Source organism: Chlamydotis macqueenii, chromosome Z, assembly GCF_036417535.1.
Source record: "Chlamydotis macqueenii isolate bChlMac1 chromosome Z, bChlMac1.mat, whole genome shotgun sequence".
NCBI classification, from domain to species: domain Eukaryota; kingdom Metazoa; phylum Chordata; class Aves; order Otidiformes; family Otididae; genus Chlamydotis; species Chlamydotis macqueenii.
The window spans coordinates 18210327-18232802 of NC_141593.1; the positions used below are offsets into that span (position 1 = coordinate 18210327).

At 41.2% G+C, this 22476-nt stretch overlaps 1 protein-coding gene across 1 annotated transcript in view; it reads right to left on the reverse strand.

Annotated features, from left to right (window-relative positions):
* The window catches only part of IL6ST (interleukin 6 cytokine family signal transducer), a 33945-nt gene extending 12465 nt beyond the window's left edge, over positions 1-21480 (reverse strand). Inside the window, exons 1-8 of the mRNA XM_086770140.1 lie at positions 21377-21480; positions 14178-14258; positions 12668-12979; positions 10724-10856; positions 9290-9450; positions 8801-8952; positions 5440-5599; positions 221-303 (exon numbers count right to left, since the gene is read on the reverse strand). Of these exons, the coding sequence (XP_086626266.1) occupies positions 221-303; positions 5440-5599; positions 8801-8952; positions 9290-9450; positions 10724-10856; positions 12668-12979; positions 14178-14244 (1068 nt within the window). The 5' untranslated portion in view covers positions 14245-14258; positions 21377-21480. The remainder of the gene's footprint in view (positions 1-220; positions 304-5439; positions 5600-8800; positions 8953-9289; positions 9451-10723; positions 10857-12667; positions 12980-14177; positions 14259-21376) is intronic.
* Between the last annotated feature and the right edge of the window lie 996 nt (positions 21481-22476).

Below are 22476 nucleotides of genomic sequence, written 5' to 3' on the forward strand. Positions count from 1 at the left end.
TATTCTGGATCAAAGATGTGTGTCAGCTAACTGATGGCTTTTACATCTGCACTTTCAATTGTTTGTAACTAATTATAAGAATACTAAAGTAACTTCTTGTATCAATAAAACCTGTACTATCCCAGCTATCTACACAAGTTTGTTGAGGTAAATCTTGCCACTTAAAAACTCATGTTTTTAAAAGAATGTCCAATTTCTGCAGTTTACCATGTTGCTTTACCTTCCACATCAGATGCACAGTCCAGGAAGCTGAGGAGCGAGATGTATCAATGATTCTCCATACGGGTGGTCCTTTAGATGGTTCTGATGAAAGAAACAATGCTTAACAGTAGAAATATTTTTATTTACTCTGTTTGAATGAATCCTTTTACTATCTCTAGATGCTAACCTATATATGTATTTTTTAAAATAAAAGCATATACAAAGAGTGTTTCCTTAGTTCCTCAAAGAAAATTATGGCTGGTATATTAAGTGGAGCACCTGCATGGAAAAATTTCCTGAAGGGATAAGCAAAACATCAGTTCTCCTCCAAGTGTATGGTATCAAAATAACTGAGACTCACCATCTTGAGCATCTGCAACAATGGGCTGAAGATGACACTGCTGTGTGAGGCACGACCAAATCTATACCATGCAGTGTGTGTCCAGAGGCACAGCCCTGCACATCTGTATACTGCAGACCTTGCTATGGTCTGCAGCTGCAACACTCTCCCTACCCCTCAATACCAAGTCGCCTAAGAAGGAAAGTGCAGAAAAGTTAAGGAGACAAATTTCTCCGGACAGAATTCCACAAATTTCCTATACCCTTTATGCTAAAAAAGGGTAACAGAACTGCAGTGCTTTTGTACAATTCTACGATACTTTCTGGCATCAGTACTGTAAAAAATTCAAGTGGTGTTTCCCCTACAAATTTCACATCAAAGCAGAATGAATGAATGAATGAATGAATCTATTACCGTGTATAAAGCAATAAAAAGTTGCCAGTTCTTTGTGAGGGCCCTAGCCCTAATAGAAAGATGATCTCAAAATGCATTTTACATTTATAATTTTGCTAGACTGTATTTTCTCTGGGAGTTCTTTTATTTCTTTTTCTATATTAATCATTATGAGTTTTTGTCTGTTTTACCTCCAAAAACCAGTATCAAGTCTGCAATGTTCATCTTACCCCTTATACACTTCACAACAGGAGAGAAGGAGAACTGGGAAATGAGGCAAAGGGAGCTCTTTCTTAACAATCTCGTTTGAGCACCCTGACTTGAGTCACATGAAATAGAAGCAATCGTGCATGTTGCCTAGTATAGAACATGAATGCAACACGAATGCTTCACGTTAATTCCCTACTATAAGACCTTTGTTCTGATGCTAAAATAAGATGTGGGCACTGAATCACTAACAGCAGTATTTTTTCAAAGCCAGTCACCACAGCAGAACAGCAATGCAGCCTAAATAGGCAGGCAGTCCTGAAATCCTCATTGCTCGGGTTGAGGTAGTAACCACAGAAAGCAAAACTATATTGTCATTAGGAGCTGAAGCGACTAGAATAGTGAAAGAGTATTTTACTGTATCTCCCTCAGAGAAAGTAAACTTTGCGCAGACCTGAAGCAATGCCATTATGTATATATAAATTCCATTTTGTTTGAACAAGTAGAGTATGTACTACAATCTTTTTCTTACTTCTTCAAAGTAAGATGACACACGAATTAAACCAAAACTCATTACTAGGAACTCAATTAGGATAAATAAAGAAGGAATTCTGATCCAGTGTCATCAAGCTCCAAGCACAAAATGGTGTTTCAACAATGAAACCTGCATTGGTTTAACTCTTTAAAGACATGCACTGAAATGTTGCAGTAAATAGACTGCTTAAGAAGAGGGGACCTTGGAATGCACTAAGGAACAGACAGGATATTACAGAAAAGAGACCAGGAAGAGTGCAAGCAGGAAAGGCTGAAGTACTTTTTTTTTTTTTAAAAAAAAAAAAAAAAAAGATTAATCAGGCTGACTTAGAAGCTAAACAAGTATCATGAAGTATTTGTAGTATTTAAAGGGAAGAACAGATTCCCTACAACCAGAAGGCCCACTCATTGGCTCCATATGGGGAAGGATCAGTGTAGACCAGAAACAAAGCCAATCTTGCAGGTTACCTAAGCACACATGAAACGGAGATGGGACTAAGCTAAACTAGTTTCACTGCTCCTAAAATTGGAAGAGAAGATTTTCTAACGATAGTAATCAAGTTCCTGGAAAAACAAAGACATAAAATACCCACATTGTTTAATTCAGAATTGTTTAAGTCAGAAATCAGCGAGTGATTCCCAATGCTGCTGCTACTTATGATTCAGGAGGAAACCAAACAAGCTTTTAAAATAAAACCCCTTTGAAGTTGATTTACTAATTCTAGACTCCCCAGAAATCGCGGTGCATACTTCTGTAATATACATAGCTATGCAGCAAACTTGCTCTGCTGGATATAAAGACCCTCGGCTACTATCACTATTTTGAGGTACAAAGTAGATGTTTCCTGATAAGGATTTACTGCCGTAAGATTTCAAAGAATGACAAAATGAAAATAGACCACAGAAAGATAAGTTATACAACAATGTCTGTGGCTTTTATTTGGATAGCAAATTCAAGGGCCAAATGCATAGGTCTAGGTTATGTTTGTATATATACTGCATGTATTTTTGTTCTGTTAATGGAAAATGTAAGAATACACTATTTGAGAACAGGATTCTTCATACTGCAACAAATGTATGGGTATGATTTTAATGTCAGTGTTCCAATTACTGCTCAGTTATTGTTGTGCAACTTTATTTTGTATGAGCTTGCAGTTGCTGCAACAATTGCAAAGTCATGAAATGCTGAAAAACAAAACAGCGAAATAAAAAAAATCAGTAACAGAAAACACTAAAGATATTCAACTAATAGTTTTGGCACAACTCAAGTGGCAGAAGGCACAGTTTTTGTACTTAAGAACAAACTTGCAGGAGAGACTCCCTAGTGGGGAAATACTGCAATGACTTCCATGAGCTGTGAAGTATATTCAATTCATAACACACTGAGTTGTAGTTTCCTTAACGCCAGAGTACATTTCAAGCAATGCATATGTTCATGTGCAACTGGAAGCAATCAATGAAATTAACATCTATGTCCATTACATTCCACAGCACGTTATTAAACACCGAGTGCCTTCTAAGTCTCAGTGCCACTGTACCAGAGGAATATGAACTAGTCCAGGGTGACGCAGCACATCTGCAGAACAAAGTTCCATGGAAACAGACAATGTCGTTACAGCTGACTGGAGCATCACAAGGACTTGAAAGGCCAGCCAAGCTGATGAGCTGGTTGTAGTTGTGAGCAGATTTGATGCACGGCAGCAGCTTTGCCATGCAGAGGATTGGTTCCACAAAGCAGTGAATACGCTTGACCAAGTCTCTTGACTGAGGCTCTTAAGCAATTTTTTTTTTCCAGGGCCGCAAACTTACAGCAAACCACTAGGTTAAGCTTTATTTTGTTTTCAAAAAAGCCTTTATAAAAATAAAATAGTCAAGATATAGTGATTTATAGTAACGCCTTCATCAAGGAACCAAAAAGACAGCTTTAATAGCTATATTATCAAGATTGGAAAAGACCTAAAAGATCATCCAGTCCAACCATCACCAATATTTCTCAGCTAAATCATATCCCTCAACACAACATCCAAACGTTTCTTGAACACCCCCATGGTCGGTGACTCCACCACCTCCCTGGGCAGTGCATTCCAGTGCCCGACTACCCTTTCCGAGAAGTAATATTTCCTAATGTCCAGCCTGAATTTCCCCTGGCGCAGCTTGAAACCATTGCCTAGTTCTATCACTGTCTACATGAGAGAAAAGGCCGACCCCTAGCTCACTACAACCTCCCTTCAGGAAGTTATAGAGAGCTATAAGGTCTCCCCTGAGCCTCCTCTTCTCCAGACTGAACAATCCCAGCTCCCTCAGCCGCTCCTCATAAGGCCTGTGCTCCAGACCCCTCACCAGCTTCGTAGCCCTCCTTTGAACGCGTTCCAGGGCCTCAATGTCTTTCTTGCAGTGAGGGGCCCAAAACTGAACACAGTACTCGAGGTGCGGCCTCACCAGTACCGAGTACAGGGGGACAATTACCTCCCTGGTCCTGCTAGTAACACTGTTTTTGATGCAAGCCAGGATGCCGTTGGCCTTCTTGGCCACCCGGGCACACTGTCGGCTCATGCTCAGCCGAGCATCAATCAGTACCCCCAGGTCCGTTTCCTCCACACAGTCCTCCACCCACTCCGCCCCAAGCCTATAGCGCTGCCTGGGGTTGTTGTGGCCGAAGTGCAGGACTCGGCATTTGGTCTTGTTGAACCTCATTCCATTGGCTTCAGCCCAGCTCTCCAGCCTGTCCAGATCCCTCTGTAGGGCCTCGCTACCCCCAGGCAGATCCACACTCCCAGCCAATTTGGTGTCATCTGCGAACTGTCTGTGTTACTTAAGCAGTAAAAGGTTTATGCTTTGAAGTTGTACATGTTCTGTTTGCAAAGTTCTTTTATGCAAGAGCAAAGACGATCCAATACTGATTAAATATAGCCAAAACAAAACAATTTTCCACACAGACTCGACCTTGCTTAAAGTTAGTGGTTTATGTACAGCATTCTGTTTCTAATGCCTCCCACAGTGACAATCATATCAGTGATGAGCAGCAAGACTCTTGATTACTGTGAATAGAATAACTGGCTATAAGACAGTATAGAGCCAGCTCTAAGTGACTCTGACAAGCAAGAAAGTGTTGTAGATGCAGAATACCTTGGGAAAAGTCAAGAGCAGAGTGTTTTATTTAGAGACTTTGGTGTATAAGAGGCTACACTTCCCACATGCACATTATTTCATATCATTGCTTTGCTAAGTTTGTGAAGAAGTCTATGTACCCCACATGACTAAGATCTTCTTTTTCATACTGACTGATGCTTGTTTGCCTATGACGTTATTTAATGGCCTCCTAAACACCGAGCTGTTAACAAACTAAGGCAGTCTGTCTACCAAAAAAAAACCCCAAACTAACCAGCTTTTACGCAGGCAGAATAGCTTCTGTTACAGAGGATAACCTTCAGAACAACAACAAAAAAACCCAAACAACCAAGCAAAAAGTCTACATCTCTTCTAAAAAACTTTGAGAATATAACTTTCTGTGAAGAAAGCTTTTCTTCTCTACCTCTCATTTTATCTGTTTTCAGTATGCACCTCTAGATCAGCTTTGTAGGAAGCTATTCTCATGCTCCTTGGAATGCATGGGTCAAGTCAGTCAGTACTGAAAGTAACTCAGGAGAGTCTTGTTGCACGTACAATCAAACAGCACAACATACATGATTTCGGCTGGCTATTGCCAAGCTGATGAGCACTTACACATTTTGAAAGTCAGTGACCTACTTTCATGTATTACTTACTATCTTCAGTGGTGACTCCAGTCTTCTCTTCACTCCAGTCGCTCCAGTAGCCCACTCCATCTTCCTTCATGCAACGAATTGAAAATATATACACTGTGTAGGGTCTGAGCCCTTGAACACTGAAAGAAGTTCTTGGCGAAGCTATATCTTCCGGAGGAACCTGTAAATGGAAGGAAGATTTTAGAGGCACTGATCAAAAATTGTAAACCTTAGTTCTGTGCTACTACAGCTCCAGTCCAAAAGGGCTCCCCACTGCATACACACCCAATGCTATCAGTATAGTTTTTCTCTTTCCAAAAGCTTCAATTCTCAACCATGGTTTGATAAGGGATCAGTCACAGTTATGTGTATTTATGAGGTATAATACAATCACAGAATCATAGAATGGTTAGGGTTGGAAAGGACCTTCAAAGGTCATCTAGTCCAACACCCCTGCAAGAAGCAGGGACATCCCTGACTAGATCAGGTTGCTCAGAGCCTCATCCAGCCTGGCCTTGAATGTTTCCAGAGATGGGGCCTCCACCACCTTTCTGGGCAACCTGTTCCAGTGTTCTATAACTCGCATCGTAAAAAATTTTTTCCTAATTTCTAATCTAAATCTACCCCCCTCTATTTTAAAACCATTACCTCTCGTCCTATTGCAACAGGCCCTACTAAACAGCCTTTCCCCATCTTTCTTGTAGGCCCCCTTGAGGTACTGGAAAGACCGCTATCAGGTCTCCCCGGAGCCTCCTCTTCTGCAGGCTGAACAGCCCCAACTCTCTCAGCCTGTCCTCATAAGAGAGGTGCTCCAGCCCTCTGATCATCTTCGTGGCCCTCCTCTGGACCTTCTCCAACTGGTCCATGTCCTTCTTGTGTTGGGGGCTCCAGAACTGGACACAGTACTGCAGGTGGGGTCTCACCAGGGCAGAGTAGAGGGGGAGAATCACCTCCCTCGACCTGCTGGCCACGCTCCTCTCGATGCAGCCCAGGATGCGGTTGGCCTTCTGGGCCACAAGGGCGCATTGCCTGCTCATGTTAAGCTTCTCATCCACCAGCACTCCCAAGTCCTTCTCCTCAGGGCTGCTCTCAATCCATTCCCCGCCCAGCCTGTATTTGTGCCTGGGATTGCCATGACCCAGGTGCAGGACCTTGCACTTGGCCTGGTTGAACTTCATGAGGTTGGCATGGGCCCACCTCTCCAGCCTGTCAAGGTCCCTCTGGATGGCATCCCTCCCTTCCAGCGTGTCGACAGCACCACACAACTTGGTGTCGTCGGCGAACTTGGTGAGGGTGCACTCTATCCCACTGTCCATGTCGCCGACAAAGATGTTGAACAGGGCCGGGCCCAGCACGGACCCCTGAGGGACGCCACTCGTGACTGGTCTCCACATGGACATTGAGCCGTTGACCACCACTCTCTGAGTGCGGCCATCCAGCCAACTCCTTATCCACCGAGTGGTCCGTCCATCAAACCCATGTCTCTCTAGTTTAGAGAGAAGGATGTCGTGCGGGACAGTGTCAAAAGCTTTGCACAAGTCCGGGTAGATGATGTCTGTTGCTCGTCCCTTGTCCACCGATGCCGTCACCCCGTCATAGAAGGCCACCAAATTGGTCAGGCACGATCTGCCCTTGGTGAAGCCATGTTGGCTGTCACCAACCACCTCCTTGCTCTCCATGTGCCTTAGCATGGTTTCCAGGAGAATCTGCTCTGTGACCTTGCCAGGCACAGAGGTGAGGCTGACTGGCCTGTAGTTACCTGGGTCTTTCTTATTCCCCTTTTTAAAAATCGGGGTTATGTTCCCTCTCTATTGGGGTTATGTTCCCTCTCTGATACAATACACGTATGAGAATAGCTAAGCGGCTATCTCAGAACAATCTCTCATATTTTGTTTTCTTTTTCAATTGGTTTATGTCTACCTCTCATTCCTTCCCATATAATTCCTCTATTTTCTGATCTGTAATATCCCATCTCATGTTTCAGAACTTTGCTAGGTTATCTCTTGATTACCGATTGCAAAATACCTGTGCTCGAAGCCTCCTATAAAGCTAAAGAATCCAGGATCACTGCTCCCACTGATACAGAACAGTGTTTCTTAACTGGCACTGAAAATAGTTTGTTACAGAGTAGTTTATACTTTTGCTAAACTAATTAGTTTATTTCCATAAGCTCTTTCCTTTTTATCACAGATTAGCAACTGAATGTCAGAAAATATTCCTACTGGATATGTACAGAAACAGACGTGTGATGTAGATAATAGATATACATATGTACACACACTACCACACGTTATTCCAATTGCAGTTAAGGGGGTTTTACAGCAAACCATGCTGCAAGAGGAACAACTGCAAATTAAACTCACATGCAGAACACTCAAGAGCTTAATCCTGAGTGCAAAGAATTGTCGAAGTATTGATTAATAATTTCTAGCTGAAGAAAGCAGTCAGATTTTACCACAGCTAAGTAAATTCAGTTGCTTTAAAAGTTACTATTTCAAGGGTCTTGCACACACATTAAAAAGGCCAGACAAGTTAAAAGGACTTAATAGGACAATATTTCAACAGATCCTGCAGTTGCAGAATAAGCTGTGGGGACAGTGCTCTATAAAATATCAAGCAGCTGTGTCGTGTTACATGCTTCAAATATTATATTTGTTAAGTCAGAAGTGGTCTTCCTTCCAACAAGTCATGAAATTCAGAATTCTTTTGGGCCTATGTACTAAAACAAAAGATGGGAAGATCTTGATGAAAAGAGTGTTTCTGGAATACTGCTTCTCTGAGAGAAGGCTTAAAAAAAGGCAAAACTGAGAAGCTATTGAAAATATGATCCACACAGAAGAACAAAAAAACCCACAACTCTTGCTGACATTAACATATTATAGCACACTACAAGTAAGGCATATTCGTTATTCTTTTCCAGTTTCTTGGCTGCATCAGGCTTAAGGCATGCATTCAGGACAACCACACTGTATAGGTACAGCAAGTTTAAAAAAAGTATCCCGGCACCGTACAGTGTTTGCCCAGGCTTCAAATGTCATTCAGATCAGTAGTTTTGCATGCGCATGGGAAGACAGAACTTCAAGAATGTTCCAGATGTTGCACATAAAGAATGAAAATTCAAAATAAACATACTGCAACATGATGGGGAAAACAGCAGAGAAGTCCACAAAGAAAAGACAAAGTCACTGTACTCTAGATCATGCCAAAAAAACTGGATCATAGCCTTCATGAACAGGCCAGATAAACTACCTTGAGAGGCCACATAAGGCCCAATGATAATAAAGTGAATCCTCTGAACTGCAGCAGTGAGGGGTCTACTTCTGCAGTTTGACAAATGGCTGGGTTACGGCAGAAGAGTGACAAGGGACATTACTGGTATTACCTGCATCCAGTCTGTGTCACCAATAACTCTATAGCGAATATTGAATTTCAGCTTCATCACAGCTGCTGAAATCCGATTCTCCCAGGAAAGCTTCAGAACAGTAGGCAGTATTCCTGAGTTGACTGATAAATTGTGTGGAGACAGAGGTTTAACTAGAAGAGAAGGAGTCAGAGTCAACTCTAGCCCTGTATTGTATCATGCTTCTAATAGTTGGTACACTATGCTGTAACACTACCATTAAAGTCCTTCACAAGCTCAAACAGCTGCTACTTCACACTAGTTTCTAAAGCAGACTACTTAACAAGAATTTGCTCTGTGAATTGTGATCAAATGTCTCACCTTCCCTACCTTTGTCCAGTTTAAGTTCTAGTCAACAATAATCTGGCAGCATTAATTTTTAGAATTAAGAAACATTAACATACCAATTCAGCAATACACAGAAGCAGCAGTTATGTACTACTAAAGCTTTATTAAGAGGCATATAGTTACCAATCTCAATGGGATCAAGAACAAGAGGATCAGATTCAGCCTTCCCAAGAGCATTTGCTGCTTCTACCCAGACCTCCAGGTTAACAAAGAACTGAACATCATTAATGGTACAAGAATTATTTGCATCTTTCGGTATACAGTCAGGGAAGTTTTCTTGTGGCCTAAATAAAAGAAAAGGAAAAACAAGGTATAAAGCAGCAAGTTTGGTTTCCTTTAGAGAATTTTTAAAAGTAGATCAGAGTGATCAGTTTAGCTCGTATGTTTCCCCTCTGCCATCATCTTTCTAAGCGGGCGGGGGGGGGCGGGTGGGGGCAGGAAGAAAAGGTGAGAAGATAAGAATGGCTTGCTTGGCCACAAATGCATATTTATGTAGGAAGAGAAACTAGAATAAAATCTCTTGACCTCAAGTAAAACATTTTTAAAAGCCCAAGCCATAATATTGCAATTATAATGCTGTACAAAAACCTGACAGTTTAAAAAATCAGATCAAGAATTGAAACATTTAATCAAAAGCAATATGGCTAGTAACTAGAAGCATATTCATGCATTAAAAGATGTACGCAGTATTGTCTGCATATCCTTCAAGAACAGTGTTACATATGTAACACAATCATTTAGGTTCACTATCTTCTGCCACACTAACAGCAGATAGTTCTCAGGGTATCAGGATATTTGCAAAGGTTTTCTATCTATCCATACTTTCTACTACACTTGTTACCAAAACACTTTAGAGGAATGGGGTAGACAGAAAGCTGTAGGCACTTATTCATGTTTCCAGAGCACCGCAACAATTCTGTCCACTCCATTTTAAAGTACAAGAGACCATTTGAAGAGTTTGAAAAATACTTCACTTGCTTTCACAGGAAAAATACTTCTGCTGAAGCTTTCATGTTAGAATTAATTGTGGACAAACACCATTCTGAGTTCTTATAAAGTACAGAGTAGATAATATCTCTACAAAATCCAGTCACTACATGTTGGTTCTTTACTTCGAATCATAGAACGGTGTTGGAAGGGACCTCTGAAGGTCATCTAGACTGACCCTTCTGCAATAAGCAGGGACATCTTCTACTTGTGTAGAATGGGATAGAACAGTCACCACAGAAAAATGTAAAATACATAATTTGGGTCCAGTCACCTAATTATTAGGTGTATGGTACTCAAGTTACACTAATCATGTACTTGAAGAACAGAAAAAAAACCAGGAGACAGACGTTACTCCAAAACACGCAGAGCAACAAAATTTCAGTCTGACTTACAATTACTTCAAACATGAATGTCTTTAAACTTCTCTTCTCCCAAAACCAGAGAACAATGCTTCAGGAAACTGGATTTAAGTTAAGAACTCTTTCAAACTACTAATTTCAAGGAGGTTTGCGGTAGCCGACAAATATTCTCCAAAATTATTTAGATACTCTATAGAGGGCTACTTACCATCTGTATTTCAACCTAAAGTGAGTGTCCAGGAATGTAGGCCTTCCAGGGTTCCAGGTACAAGTCATAGGATATGTGAGTTTTGACATCTGATGTACAATGCAACTTAAGTTCTTGGGCTTCTCTGGGGGCACTGTACAGAAAAAATTAGCAATAATTAAACTATACACAAATTTCAGTCCAGTAAGAATCATTTTAAGTGTCCCATTAGAGCAATTTCAGTCAACATCAGAAGTATTTATACTCAGATTTATTTCTAAAGGAGGGGGCAAAAAGTGCTAGATATCATCCAGCAACAGATGTCAAGAAGCTTAACCAGCTGCTATGAGAGACAGTAGGCTGTATAAGGAACAAACAGCTAACAGTAAGGAATACCACAGAAGATTTCTCATTCTTTGAGGCAGAAAACCTGGCACCAACCACCTCTCATCTAAATCTATTTTAGTTTACACAGAAAAAAAAAATGCTACTGAGCATTACAGCTGGATTGGCATATGCTGACTTTGTCAGTAACCTGAGCTCTAAGGCAATTGCTACAGGTTTTTCTCCCAAACTTGAGCCATGGAAGAAGGATGCTTTAGCTGTGAACACCTACAAGACACAGTATCTTCATCAATGCACTTTAGCAGTGTGTAAGAAACTTTTTCAGAGTGCAGCTGAACTATTTTCTTTTTCCTTCCTAAATGCGAATCATAGCATACAAAGACTTTGTTTCTAGCTTTTAGAATATCACTGTTTACAAGAGTATAATGTACTTGAAGAATCTTATTTTTTTTCAAGCAGAATTCTTGAACTACCTCATGAATCTTACAGTTTTGTTCCTAATAGTTGTATTTGTCTCAAATCTATTGTTATTCTCATTGTTTACAGAATTTTTCTTTAATTGACAGTACGAAAATGTAGTAGCTTTAAATACAAATGCATCTCAAGATTTATATGTGAACTACAACTCTAGAATGTTATCTGTACTGTCATTCAGTTTATCATCTTAGGATATTGTATCTGTCCTCACCTTTGTGTACTTTTTTTTCTGTCACATATTTTCTGGTATGAAATTCACTCCTCAGAAGTCGAAACAGAAAACATTGTTTTTCTGTTAAAGTATTTTGTAACTCGTGCTAGATCCACATTAGTTTAAATTGTGACCTCAACCCAACTTTTATACAGACCATGCAACAACTGCAATACCTTTTGCCAACACCAGGCGGCAATCTAATCAATCAGCCGTTCATACTCTTGATACTACGAACAGTTGAACACCGATTTTATAAACTGTCCACCAACTAATTAAGAAGTAGTATATTAAGTTATTCGTGTTACTTTCTCAAGACCTGCCTTGTCTCAAAGAGCACTTGCTCAGAACTATGCAAGTGCTATCATGCTTGAATAAGGACAGTTCATGAGTTAAAATTTTTTTCTTATGTATACAGGTAGAGTAATCCCAATACTACGTTCCACTCCTAAGGCAGTTCAGGTTTGCTTTAGTGATACAGATGGACAAAATATTTCTCAGTCCATTAATGAGAACATTAATTTCATAGTGTTATTATGAAAGCAGGACATATGATCTTACTGTATTTCCTTGAACAAACAAAAGCAAGAAGGAAAAGTTAATTTATCTCCTATGATCTATTTCAGTTAAACTCATATCTTCTTTCTGTAATCTAAATCCTCCTGCTTCAATGTTTTTCTGTTCTGTTTTCCTCCTATTTCAACACTGAAATACTCTAGAGTATTTTCTGTTTTTTAGAAAACTTTATTCTGCATTTACTGGCTTTGATGGCACGTAATTTGACAATATTTTTATACAATTATCCAGGCACTGCAGGAATGGAAATAAGCATCTCACAATCTGCACACTTTCCACTGTTTGCATTCTGTTCCCTGTTTCTCAGAAGCATTTCTTTAAAGACCAGAATAAAAGGCAAGAAAAATGGTACTTACAGCCTATTGTAACCGAAATTCCATAAATGTTCTGCTCAATCTGTCCATCTGCTAAAATGTTGCATGTCAGAGGAGTAGCTAGTGAAGAAGTGTCATTAAATGTGACACTGGAAACTGTTCTGTTTATTTCACGATACTGTTCTTTAGGTACCACTCTATTTTTAATCTTCCAGATAATTTGATTAGCATAGATATTGCCAAAGTCAAGACAACTCTCATTCAAAATGCATAAGGCTGTGAAATTAGAACCAAGGGCCAATACAGGAGACTCTGGGATGATGCGACCACATGACTGCACAAGTCCACCTGAAACTAAAAAGAATAGCACCTTTATTAAAAACTAGAGCATTCCATAATCAGTATTTGTGATACAACAACAGCATAATGTTAAAAATATTACAGGCACCTAAGCAGGAAATGAATTAGTTACTTGACAGTTATAAACCTGAAATGTATTAGTGGACCACCAAGTAGATTTAAGGGGCAAAACCAGTGTAATAGTCCCTAGGCTTTGCAAAAGCATTTCACCAAGCAAGAAAAGCTCTGTTAATAAACAGGGCCTTTAGAGACAGAGGAGAGACAAGGACTGAATGTTTAGTATGTTTTGAAGGAGGAAGGTAATATATTGAGGTTACTTTTGCAGGTAAAACAGTATTTTTCTCTTGAGAGAGTTACCAACAAAAGATTGGGATAAGCATGCATCTTTGTTGTGGTGGACTAGTTTTAGAAGAATTGCATGCCAACAGGCAAGTACTTGAATTGTTAATTTCAAAAGCTTCAGTGTGTATACTATAAGCATATTTGGAAATTATAGTGAACTCTGCACTTCTGATAGTACTCTTTTTACAAAGGAATTTCAATACAACAATAAAATAGTGACTATCACTATAGAGGCACATAAAGAGAAAAGTGTCAAGTTTTAAAGATCAAACAGATGACTGAAATACTGCCTTGAATCAACGGCCATACTAAATACCTTGAGGATGACCATTTGCTACACAACAGCAGTGGACCACTGCTCTAACTTCATCATAGAGCCTACTACACTAGTTCACTGGTAGCTTATTGCTTTAACAATATTTAGTCTGATCAAGACATGCTTTCATTTAGACACTATTTGGCATATGTGAAATTAAACTTCAGTGTGCTACAGTGGTCAGCTCCAGTGGAACCAAAGCAACCTTCCACTGACCAAAGTCACTCTTCACTATCTCTGTACACAGATGAGCAATAAACAGAAGCAGAAGAGAGTACTGGTTTATCAAGTAGTGACATGATGTCCCTATTCATTGCAGGTGGGCTGGAGTAAATGATCTTTAGAGGTCCCTTCCAAACCAAAGTATTCTGATTCTATGCATTATTTTACCACAGTATTAAGAGTATAGACTATCTCTATCCTAATACACCTTGCTTTCTGCCCCCACCCCACAAGTATCTAAACAAAAAGCAAATGTTTGCTTCAAGCATCTCATAAAAGAAGTCTCTTGTGTTCAAGACACAGAAGTCTTACCTTGAAAAGAACTAATACTCAAGAGCAGAAATAAGCCATGGGCCACCCAGTTCCACCCAGAAAACATGCTGCACAGAATTCCTGTAACAGAGAAGGGTTTTGTAAAAAAAATTAAACTATTACTCCTCACTTTATGTCACTGTCAAATTCAGGTTTCTATTTGATCTATGACAATTTCTCAGGTATGCACATTTATTTTCCTGAAAGAGTTAGTATCTTTTCTCTCAAGAGAAAGAATCGGCAGATTATTTCCATTTCACTCACTGCTATAAGAAAATTAAATGTCTACTTAAGACAACTGATGCAGTTTAAAGACCCTGTAGTTATAAATTTAAGAAATGCATCAGCTTCAGGTTTTCCTGTCTTATATGGAAACAAATACCACTGGTACTTCTGTGGGAGGTTCTGCTAGAATAGAGAACATAACACTGGCTCAGATTTTAAAAGAGAACCCTATGAATTTCACTATGGTTACTACCCTTACATAGCTTTCAAAGGCACCAATATAAATGCTTTGCACAAAGTTCAGAAAAACTCCCCATAAAACTATGTGTCTCATTCACAAGACTGACTTAAAATAGATTTAAAAATTACGAAGCACGATGCTTCCATAGCAAGAAATGTTGACTACTATAGAAAAAGTATTAACTAAATCTTCAAAATCTTACAAGGGAGTTTGTAATTCCTCAAAAGTTGGAAAGTTTTTTTAACATCTTATGTTATTTATTTCTGTATTGCAGCAGAGCTCACTTGTTCTCTGTTTTGAGAAGTCCGCAAAACAGTTTAGAGAAACTGAAGCATCCACAGTGTAGCTTCCACTCCAGTTGAAGACACAAAGCGTCTTCTGGATTTCTCAACTTGTAGTTATAAAAGCAAGTGACCATTCCCTACTAAGCATACAAACCATATTATTTTTTTAGTTACATTTACGTAACTTTACAGGAATAGGTAGATTGGCTTAGTCAAATAGGGCATTTAGTTCACAACCTGATTTCTAGCAGAAGACTTCATACTGTTCTTATAGCTAGAAACTAAACATAGAATTTCTATGTTTACTAAGATTTGTGATGAGATTGCCTGTAGCAACCCTAACTCTGAAGTTTTTTGCACTGACCTGACAAAACTTCTTTGGAAACTGGTATTCTGAGCTCTACCCCTATAAAATGCAACTCACAAGTTTAAAGGAATTCCACAGTGTTCCCTAAAAAGAAAATTTTAAGTTTCCTATATAGAAATTCCATACTAGAAACATTGCTGATTAGAAGTCAATTACATTAACAAGCATTTATATTTGTCACTAGAGGTTGGTTTTTTTTTTAATTTAATAACAAGACTTATTTATAATCAGACTGTAGTTGTATGGAGTTGAGAATCAAAAAGCTATTCATATTTTTCTGTGTTACACTCAAGTGCTCTCACCAGGCTGGATAATGAAAACCATTATACAGTTTTAAGTGCAATACATCTTTAGATATTTATTACAAGTGTACAGCAAGAGAATTAAACCAATTGATTTTTGCTTATTATGGACGTAAAGTCTTCCAGTATCTGAAAAATAAGGTTTCTACCCACCCATGCCTTTCTGTGAAACCAACGAGATTTTAAAATGTAGACTTTAGTAAATTTACATTGTTAATACAAACTCAGAAGAGCATTCTCTCTTGATTTAGGTCTTCAAACACTGAGTAAAACCAACACATAGGAATCTATTTTAGGGTCTTGACTCTAACACTCACCAGAACTATTGCTTGCAACCTAAAACTTGTGCTCTATTAAGGACAGACCTTAAGATTTCTTATTTTAAGCTAGATACTTTTAAAGCTACTTAAGCTGAACAATTTGAGTTGCAGAAGATCTGAAACTCTGAGAACCCTGGGGGCAACTAGAAGCTAGGTGGAAAGAAGCAGCAGCTCCACTTCCCCGCTAATTGCCAAAAGCTGCAGAACAACAGCAAAAGCAACTTCTACATCGAAGATGAAAGAGTGAAGCAGATGTGAAAAGGCAAAAAAGGAAAGTTTTTTAAAAAAATGTTCAATATAGCATTTCTCTCCCATTTCGTATTGTGATATTAGACTAGTAGCAGTGTCAGCTAAGCTAAATATTACATCATTATAAAGTTATTGGTTTTCTTTTTGGTAATGGTTTGTTTGAGGTTAAAGACTATTTCCACAAAACTATTCAAGAACTGCTGGTGTAAAAGTCATATTAAGTATGGCTCAGGTTAATAAAAAAATGCTGTGAACCACCTGAAGGAACACAAAAGCCAACATTTAAAAAGCAATAACTAACTCAACAGAAGTAAACAATAATACAGAATTATCATGTATTTTGCTCTAAAATAAAAATTTTGTAAGAAATCAAAATAAGATGATTTAACCTTTTAAAATAAATGTGATTTCTATAGTCAACTGTCTTCCAGACTTAGAATTTCATTTGTCCTGAGCAGACTCATTCACACATGGGAAACTGAAGTCCAAATCTCTACTATGCACTTTGGAAAGTTTAGTATCTGTTTTGAGGGAACAAAGAAACCTTCCACAGTTTATAGTACTTATTCCACCATACTCAGCTCCTGAAAGGCAAGAGAACTGAGACGCAAGCTCCATCACCTGCAATGGAAAGTTAAGTGGAATGCCTACCCATCTACAGTATGGGAAATAAGTAGTTGTGACTATAGTATCAAAATCATGCTACAGTTCAGCATATATCTGCTTTTAGGCTGTTCTGATGTGTTTACTTTTCCCTCCTGTTGATCAAGGCAGTTTGAAGAAGACTGAAGCTATAACCTCAGAATTGACAAAGGGGCTATTGCAATCCCTTCTAATAGGTGCCATTTTAAAAAATATCAGTTTCTCTGGCTTTTACAAGACTGATTCTTAAATGAAATACAGTTCTAGGGGAAGGAACTAGAGTTACACCAAGACTTCCATCCATCTTAGAATCATAGAATCACAGAATGGTTATAGTTGGAAGGGACCTTCAAAGGTCATCTAGTCCAACCCCCCTGCAAGAAGCAGGGACATCCCCAACTCGATCAGGTTGCTCAGAGCCTCATCCAGCCTGGCCTTGAATGTTTCCAGGGATGGGGCCTCCACCACCTCTCTGGGCAACTTGTTCCAGTGTTCTATAACCCTCATTGTAAAAAAATTTTTCCTAATATCTAATCTAAATCTACCCCCCTCTATTTTAAAACCATTACTCCTTGTCCTATTGCAACAGGCCCTACTACACAGCCTCTCCCCATCTTTCCTGTAGGCCCCCTTGAGGTACTGGAAGACCGCTATCAGGTCTCCCCGGAGCCTCCTCTTCTGCAGGCTGAACAGCCCCAACTCTCTCAGCCTGGCATAGACGAAAGCCATTAAAAAAAAAAAAAAAAAAGGGTGAGACTTATAACTACCAAAACAAGGAGCTGTACTTCAGATTAGAGCAAGGAATATACTTCTGTGAAAACTACTGTTTTCTAATCTGAGCATATAGATGCTCAGGTGCAGACAGTGCAGAAACCCTGCATATAGACTACACCAAAACTTTAAAATATAGTGATAACATTCAAAACAAATGCTGCTAAACACCAATTGTTCACCACTAACTACTTTAAGTGAGACTGAGTTCCAAGTCTGGACAACACAAAACTCAAAAGTTTCAGCGATTACGCAGCACAGCACGAAGTCTTCTGTTTCACAGACCAGTGTAGTGTATTAGGAATCTACGGTGAAAGTTCAGCCTGATGCTGAACTAATATTGAAGCAGATAGTCAGTTCAGCACCTTTTTTAAAAAAAAAAAAAAAAGCCAAATCAACATTTTATCTACACTATCTATACGCAGTTGTTGTGGATCACTAACTGAAGAGAAAAGGGAGACAGAGAAAAAAAACGAGGTTAAAAGTTTGTTAGGTTATTTTCATAGTTAAGTCTGCCAAAGTGGCAAAGGATCAAAGTCCACCAGAATACTACACAGTAAAGAGAACATGGTCAATTTAGAACTGCTGCTGGTGACAGTCCTTAACTTGCAGTACATAAGTTATCTTAAAGAGAAAAAAAAACCTGTTAAAATGCTGCGACTACTTCAGTAAAAACAGACATATGAAACTCATATGCCACGAGATCACCCCATTTAATCTCTAAATCATATGGGACTTCTATTATTCTTCATATCCTGCTACCATTTTGAAAGGAAAGCACTAAGCCTTTATGCCTGAACCTTAAATTGATGCTTCAGACAGTGTCCTATGAAAAGCTAATAATAACCCAAAAGTCAAGCTTTCTATGTACAAAGTAGCAATAGCATTGAGTTTTATGACTAACCTGTGAATAACAGTTTTTGAAGAAATGTCAAGCATTCATGCAAAATGGACAGCATTACTGATTCTGAGCAACAGAGAGAGGTCTTATAAATTAATCTTATTTCATAAATCATGAGAACTACCCCCAAATGAATACAGGTATATACCATATGATGAGTTACCACCTCTCCATTTCAGAGAGGGGACAATTACTGTCCAAGTTACCTACAAATGACAATTTCGGTTTAAGAGACTGTAGCCAAAACAACATGTTTTTGCCAGCAAAGCCAGCTTGTAAGTCTGGAAGTATAGATAAATGCCACAAACAGCACAGGAAGGTGTTAGGTTTATTAAAGCTCATTATTATATCAATTTGCTGGCAAATGGATTTCCAGAAATTCCTCAAAAAAATTAAGACCTAAGCTTACAGCTTCAAGTAGTAACCTCTCCCTAAGGACCCACATAGCTCATGCAGATAGAGCAAGGAATCAGTACATAAGAGTGATACTGCACACAGCAGCCACTGCTTGAGGTTTTGTAACAACCCAGGTAGTACTAAAACCCCACCTAAAAGTTGTAACTATCCTCAAGGAATTTTGACTACTCAAACTGTAACTGCTTTCTAATTAGGAGTATTTAATCTGCAAGCTTCTTTCCTTCCTCCAAGCTTATTTCCTTCTTGAAATATTTATAAGACTCAAAAACCCCCAAACACCTCTAAGAGAATCACTTGAAAATCTTACATTACATTATATGCACAGAATATTACGAAGTTTGTTTTAATCTTTAAAATACCTATACACAAATTTTATCTCTATCCCTTTCATTAAATAGATAGATAATTTTTCTATATTACTCATTCCTTTGTCTTTAGAAGGAGGCTTCTTCCTACCTCTGGGGTTTTAGTGTAGCATTCAGAACGAAAAATCCAAAGAAAGAGGCACAGATTAAAATGACTGAAATACCTCACTATAGGCACCAAGTATTTGCTTGCAAGACTTAAGTTCTTCTTTCTAGTATCTTCTTAAACTGCAGATCACTTTCTTAAAAATATTTCAGATTTTTTTTTTTGCAGCTAGCAAGTACCTTTAGTCTAAAAACCAAATTAATTTATAAGAAATAATGTCTTTGCATTCCATGTTCTCATCTTGAAGTTAAGCCTTCAGGACTGACAGCCACCAATGCTGGCTCTCTAATTTAGGCAGTTCTTCCTAATGTAAGAATCATTCTAAAAAAAATTAGCCAAGAGGTTTATTTATTTTCATATAACTTTGCTAGTGCAAATTCGCCACAGAAGCAGCATGGGAGACAGTGGATATCCATTTGTGTATAGACTTAGAGATGGACCTTTTTTTCGCCCCATCCCCAAAATGTATATATAGACTTTACTTGAAGAGATCACATTTCTAGATATGTAAACAAGACCTAAACATTTATTTTTAATGTTTAACTTCTAGTAAATAAGCTCAAATTTTCACCATCCTCTCCTACTTTCATATTGTGATACACCAACATACAGATTAAAAGTTTATTAAAAGAAAAGAAGCCCGTAACTCCCAGAACTATTCAAGCTCTTCAAGTTGTGGGCTTTCTTTTTTCTTTCCCCCTTCTCAATGGCAGAACAGATCACTAACGACAGAACTATAACCCTACATAATTCTATTACCATAAATGCCTTAGAAGTAACAAGCAGCTACCAGCTGGCAATCATCTAGTCAGCCTAAAACAAGGATGAAAACTGAGATTGGGATTTATTCTCCTCTGGACTGCCAGCACACTTGGCAGATCGCTTTCTTTTGTGCCTCAGTTTCATCATCTGCAAGATGATAATAATGGCACCATTTTTCTTTAGGAAGAGCATAAAGAGAATAACTGCAAGCATGACTGCAGGTCAGGAGCACACTGGAAGTTAGCAGATGACCCAGGCTGCTCACTCTACCTGCTGCTCCCTAATTTCTCAGTGAATCCCTCTGGTATTTGGGCCAGGTGTAAAACAACGTGCACCTTTCTTTCAAGGCCAGCAATTTTCTACCTTCTGGTCTACAGTCAATAGGAACAGATCAGTTGTGGTGAAGGCAACAAAATGTAACACTTTTCAACAAGAAAATACCTGCCAATAATATAGCCAGTTATCAGACAGTTGAAAACGCCTGAAAGACACGAGACCAGTGAGGGTCGCCGCACCTTAATTAATTAAGGCTATCAGCATTACTACCACCACCACACTGGAGAAAAACACGGATAATCTTCAGCCTTACCCTCCGCGCCACGCCAGCGGGTCAGTGGAACCGCACCGAGGCAGGGGAAAGGGGGGTGGATGGGGTACTCCCGGCAGCTGATACAGCGCACAGCGATCAGAAAAGGCCCTTGACAGCCCCTTCGGTCCCCCAGCCGCCGAGGCCCCGGGCGGCCCGGTAGCGGGCAAGGCCATATTGCGTTCTGAGTGCCGCCACCGCCGGGCCAGACCCGCCAGGGCAGCCGAGATGCCGCTGCGGGGAGCGGGCGGCGGCACCCGCACCCCCTCACAGCCGGCTGGGCCGAGCCCCGCTCCGCGAGGGGCTGCTCACGGCTACGGGCGGGGAAGGCGGCAGCCGGACGCCCCCGCCGCAGGGTGGGGGGAAGGCGAGGGATCGGCTCGGGAAGCGAGTGGCGCAGGGCTGCCGCCCTCCCTCCCTCCCTCCCTCCCTGTCAGCCCTGGCCGAGCGCCCACCCGCCCGCCCAAACGTCTCCGCCCGCAGCGCACGGCCTGTCCCGGCCGGCCCGGCCTGCCCGGCCCGGAGGGAAAGAACGGGCCAGCCTGGCCCTCGCCGGCAGACTCCCCGGGAGGAGAGGGGCTCACACGGATAGCGAGGAAGCTGACGGGCAGCCGCATAACAGGGGAGATCTGCCTACGGCCGCCAGCCTCCCGGCCCTTACCTGCCACAGCAGCGCTGGGTACCGCCGTCGCCTCACGGAGCCCCGCGCCCCGCCGCCAGCCCTAAATAACGGCCCAGCCGCCCCTCGCCATCGCCGCCGTCCCGCACGCGCGGCCCCAGTCCCCGTCACGCTCCCTCCCGCAGCCTCCGCCCCCCCGCCACCCCCGCACCCTTTCCCTCCTCGCCTCGCGCCGCCATTGGCGGCGGGCGCGCGTGACGCCGCTGAAAGGGGGCGGAGCTTCCCGTAACGCGGCGGCCGGTGCCAGGATGCCGGGCGCGAGGGGCGCGCGCGGCCGGCGGGGGGCGCGAAGGGCGGCGGAAGCCACCGCCTATGAGGGGATGCGGCTGCACCCCCCGCCCCCCGCGCCCGCCCCCCACGACCGCCGGCATCCGACCGACGCTCCTCGCCCCCTGCGGCTCTCACCGACGCGGTGGGCGGCAACCGCGGGACCCCTACCAAGGCGGCCCCTGTCCGGGCCGCCGCCGGCCAGGTCTCCGGAAGCTTCTCCCGGCATTTCGCCGGCCGGGCCTGCGCTGGTGGCGCGGCGGGAGTGTCCTGCCGGGCAGGCCTGAGCAACCAGCCGCCTTCCCACCGTTTCGCAAGGCTCCCCTGGGAGCACGGTCGGGTGGAGAATGCGCTTATCAACAGCTGTTATCGAGAACGGTCGCCAGAAAAGGTGTTTGTGGAAGGGTGGACTGCTAGGAAATCGTTCTTAATATAGATGGTTCATGTGATCGGGATCCGGGGAAGCCTCTGGGTGCCCTCCGTGATCCTTGTGCGTGTCTTCATTCAGTAACCCTGAAAAATGACTTCTGTAAACGAGATGCAATCACATGCTCTAAGATGTCCTCTTCATTCCAGATTAATTTTTTCCAGTTCACGAGTGAGAAGGAGCGTGTTTCAGTGCTGCATCCACAAGCTTACACTGCGCTGAGGGTGTCAAAGTAGGCTGTTTGCAGTCAGGAAAGCACCAGACATCGCTGATGCATGCCCAAGCTGCTTCCTGCCATACGCTTTAGGCTTTTGCCACTTTACTTCTTAGACAATCTTTGGGCTCCAGTGGGATATGAGCTATATTACATTTTTAGTTATGTCTTTGG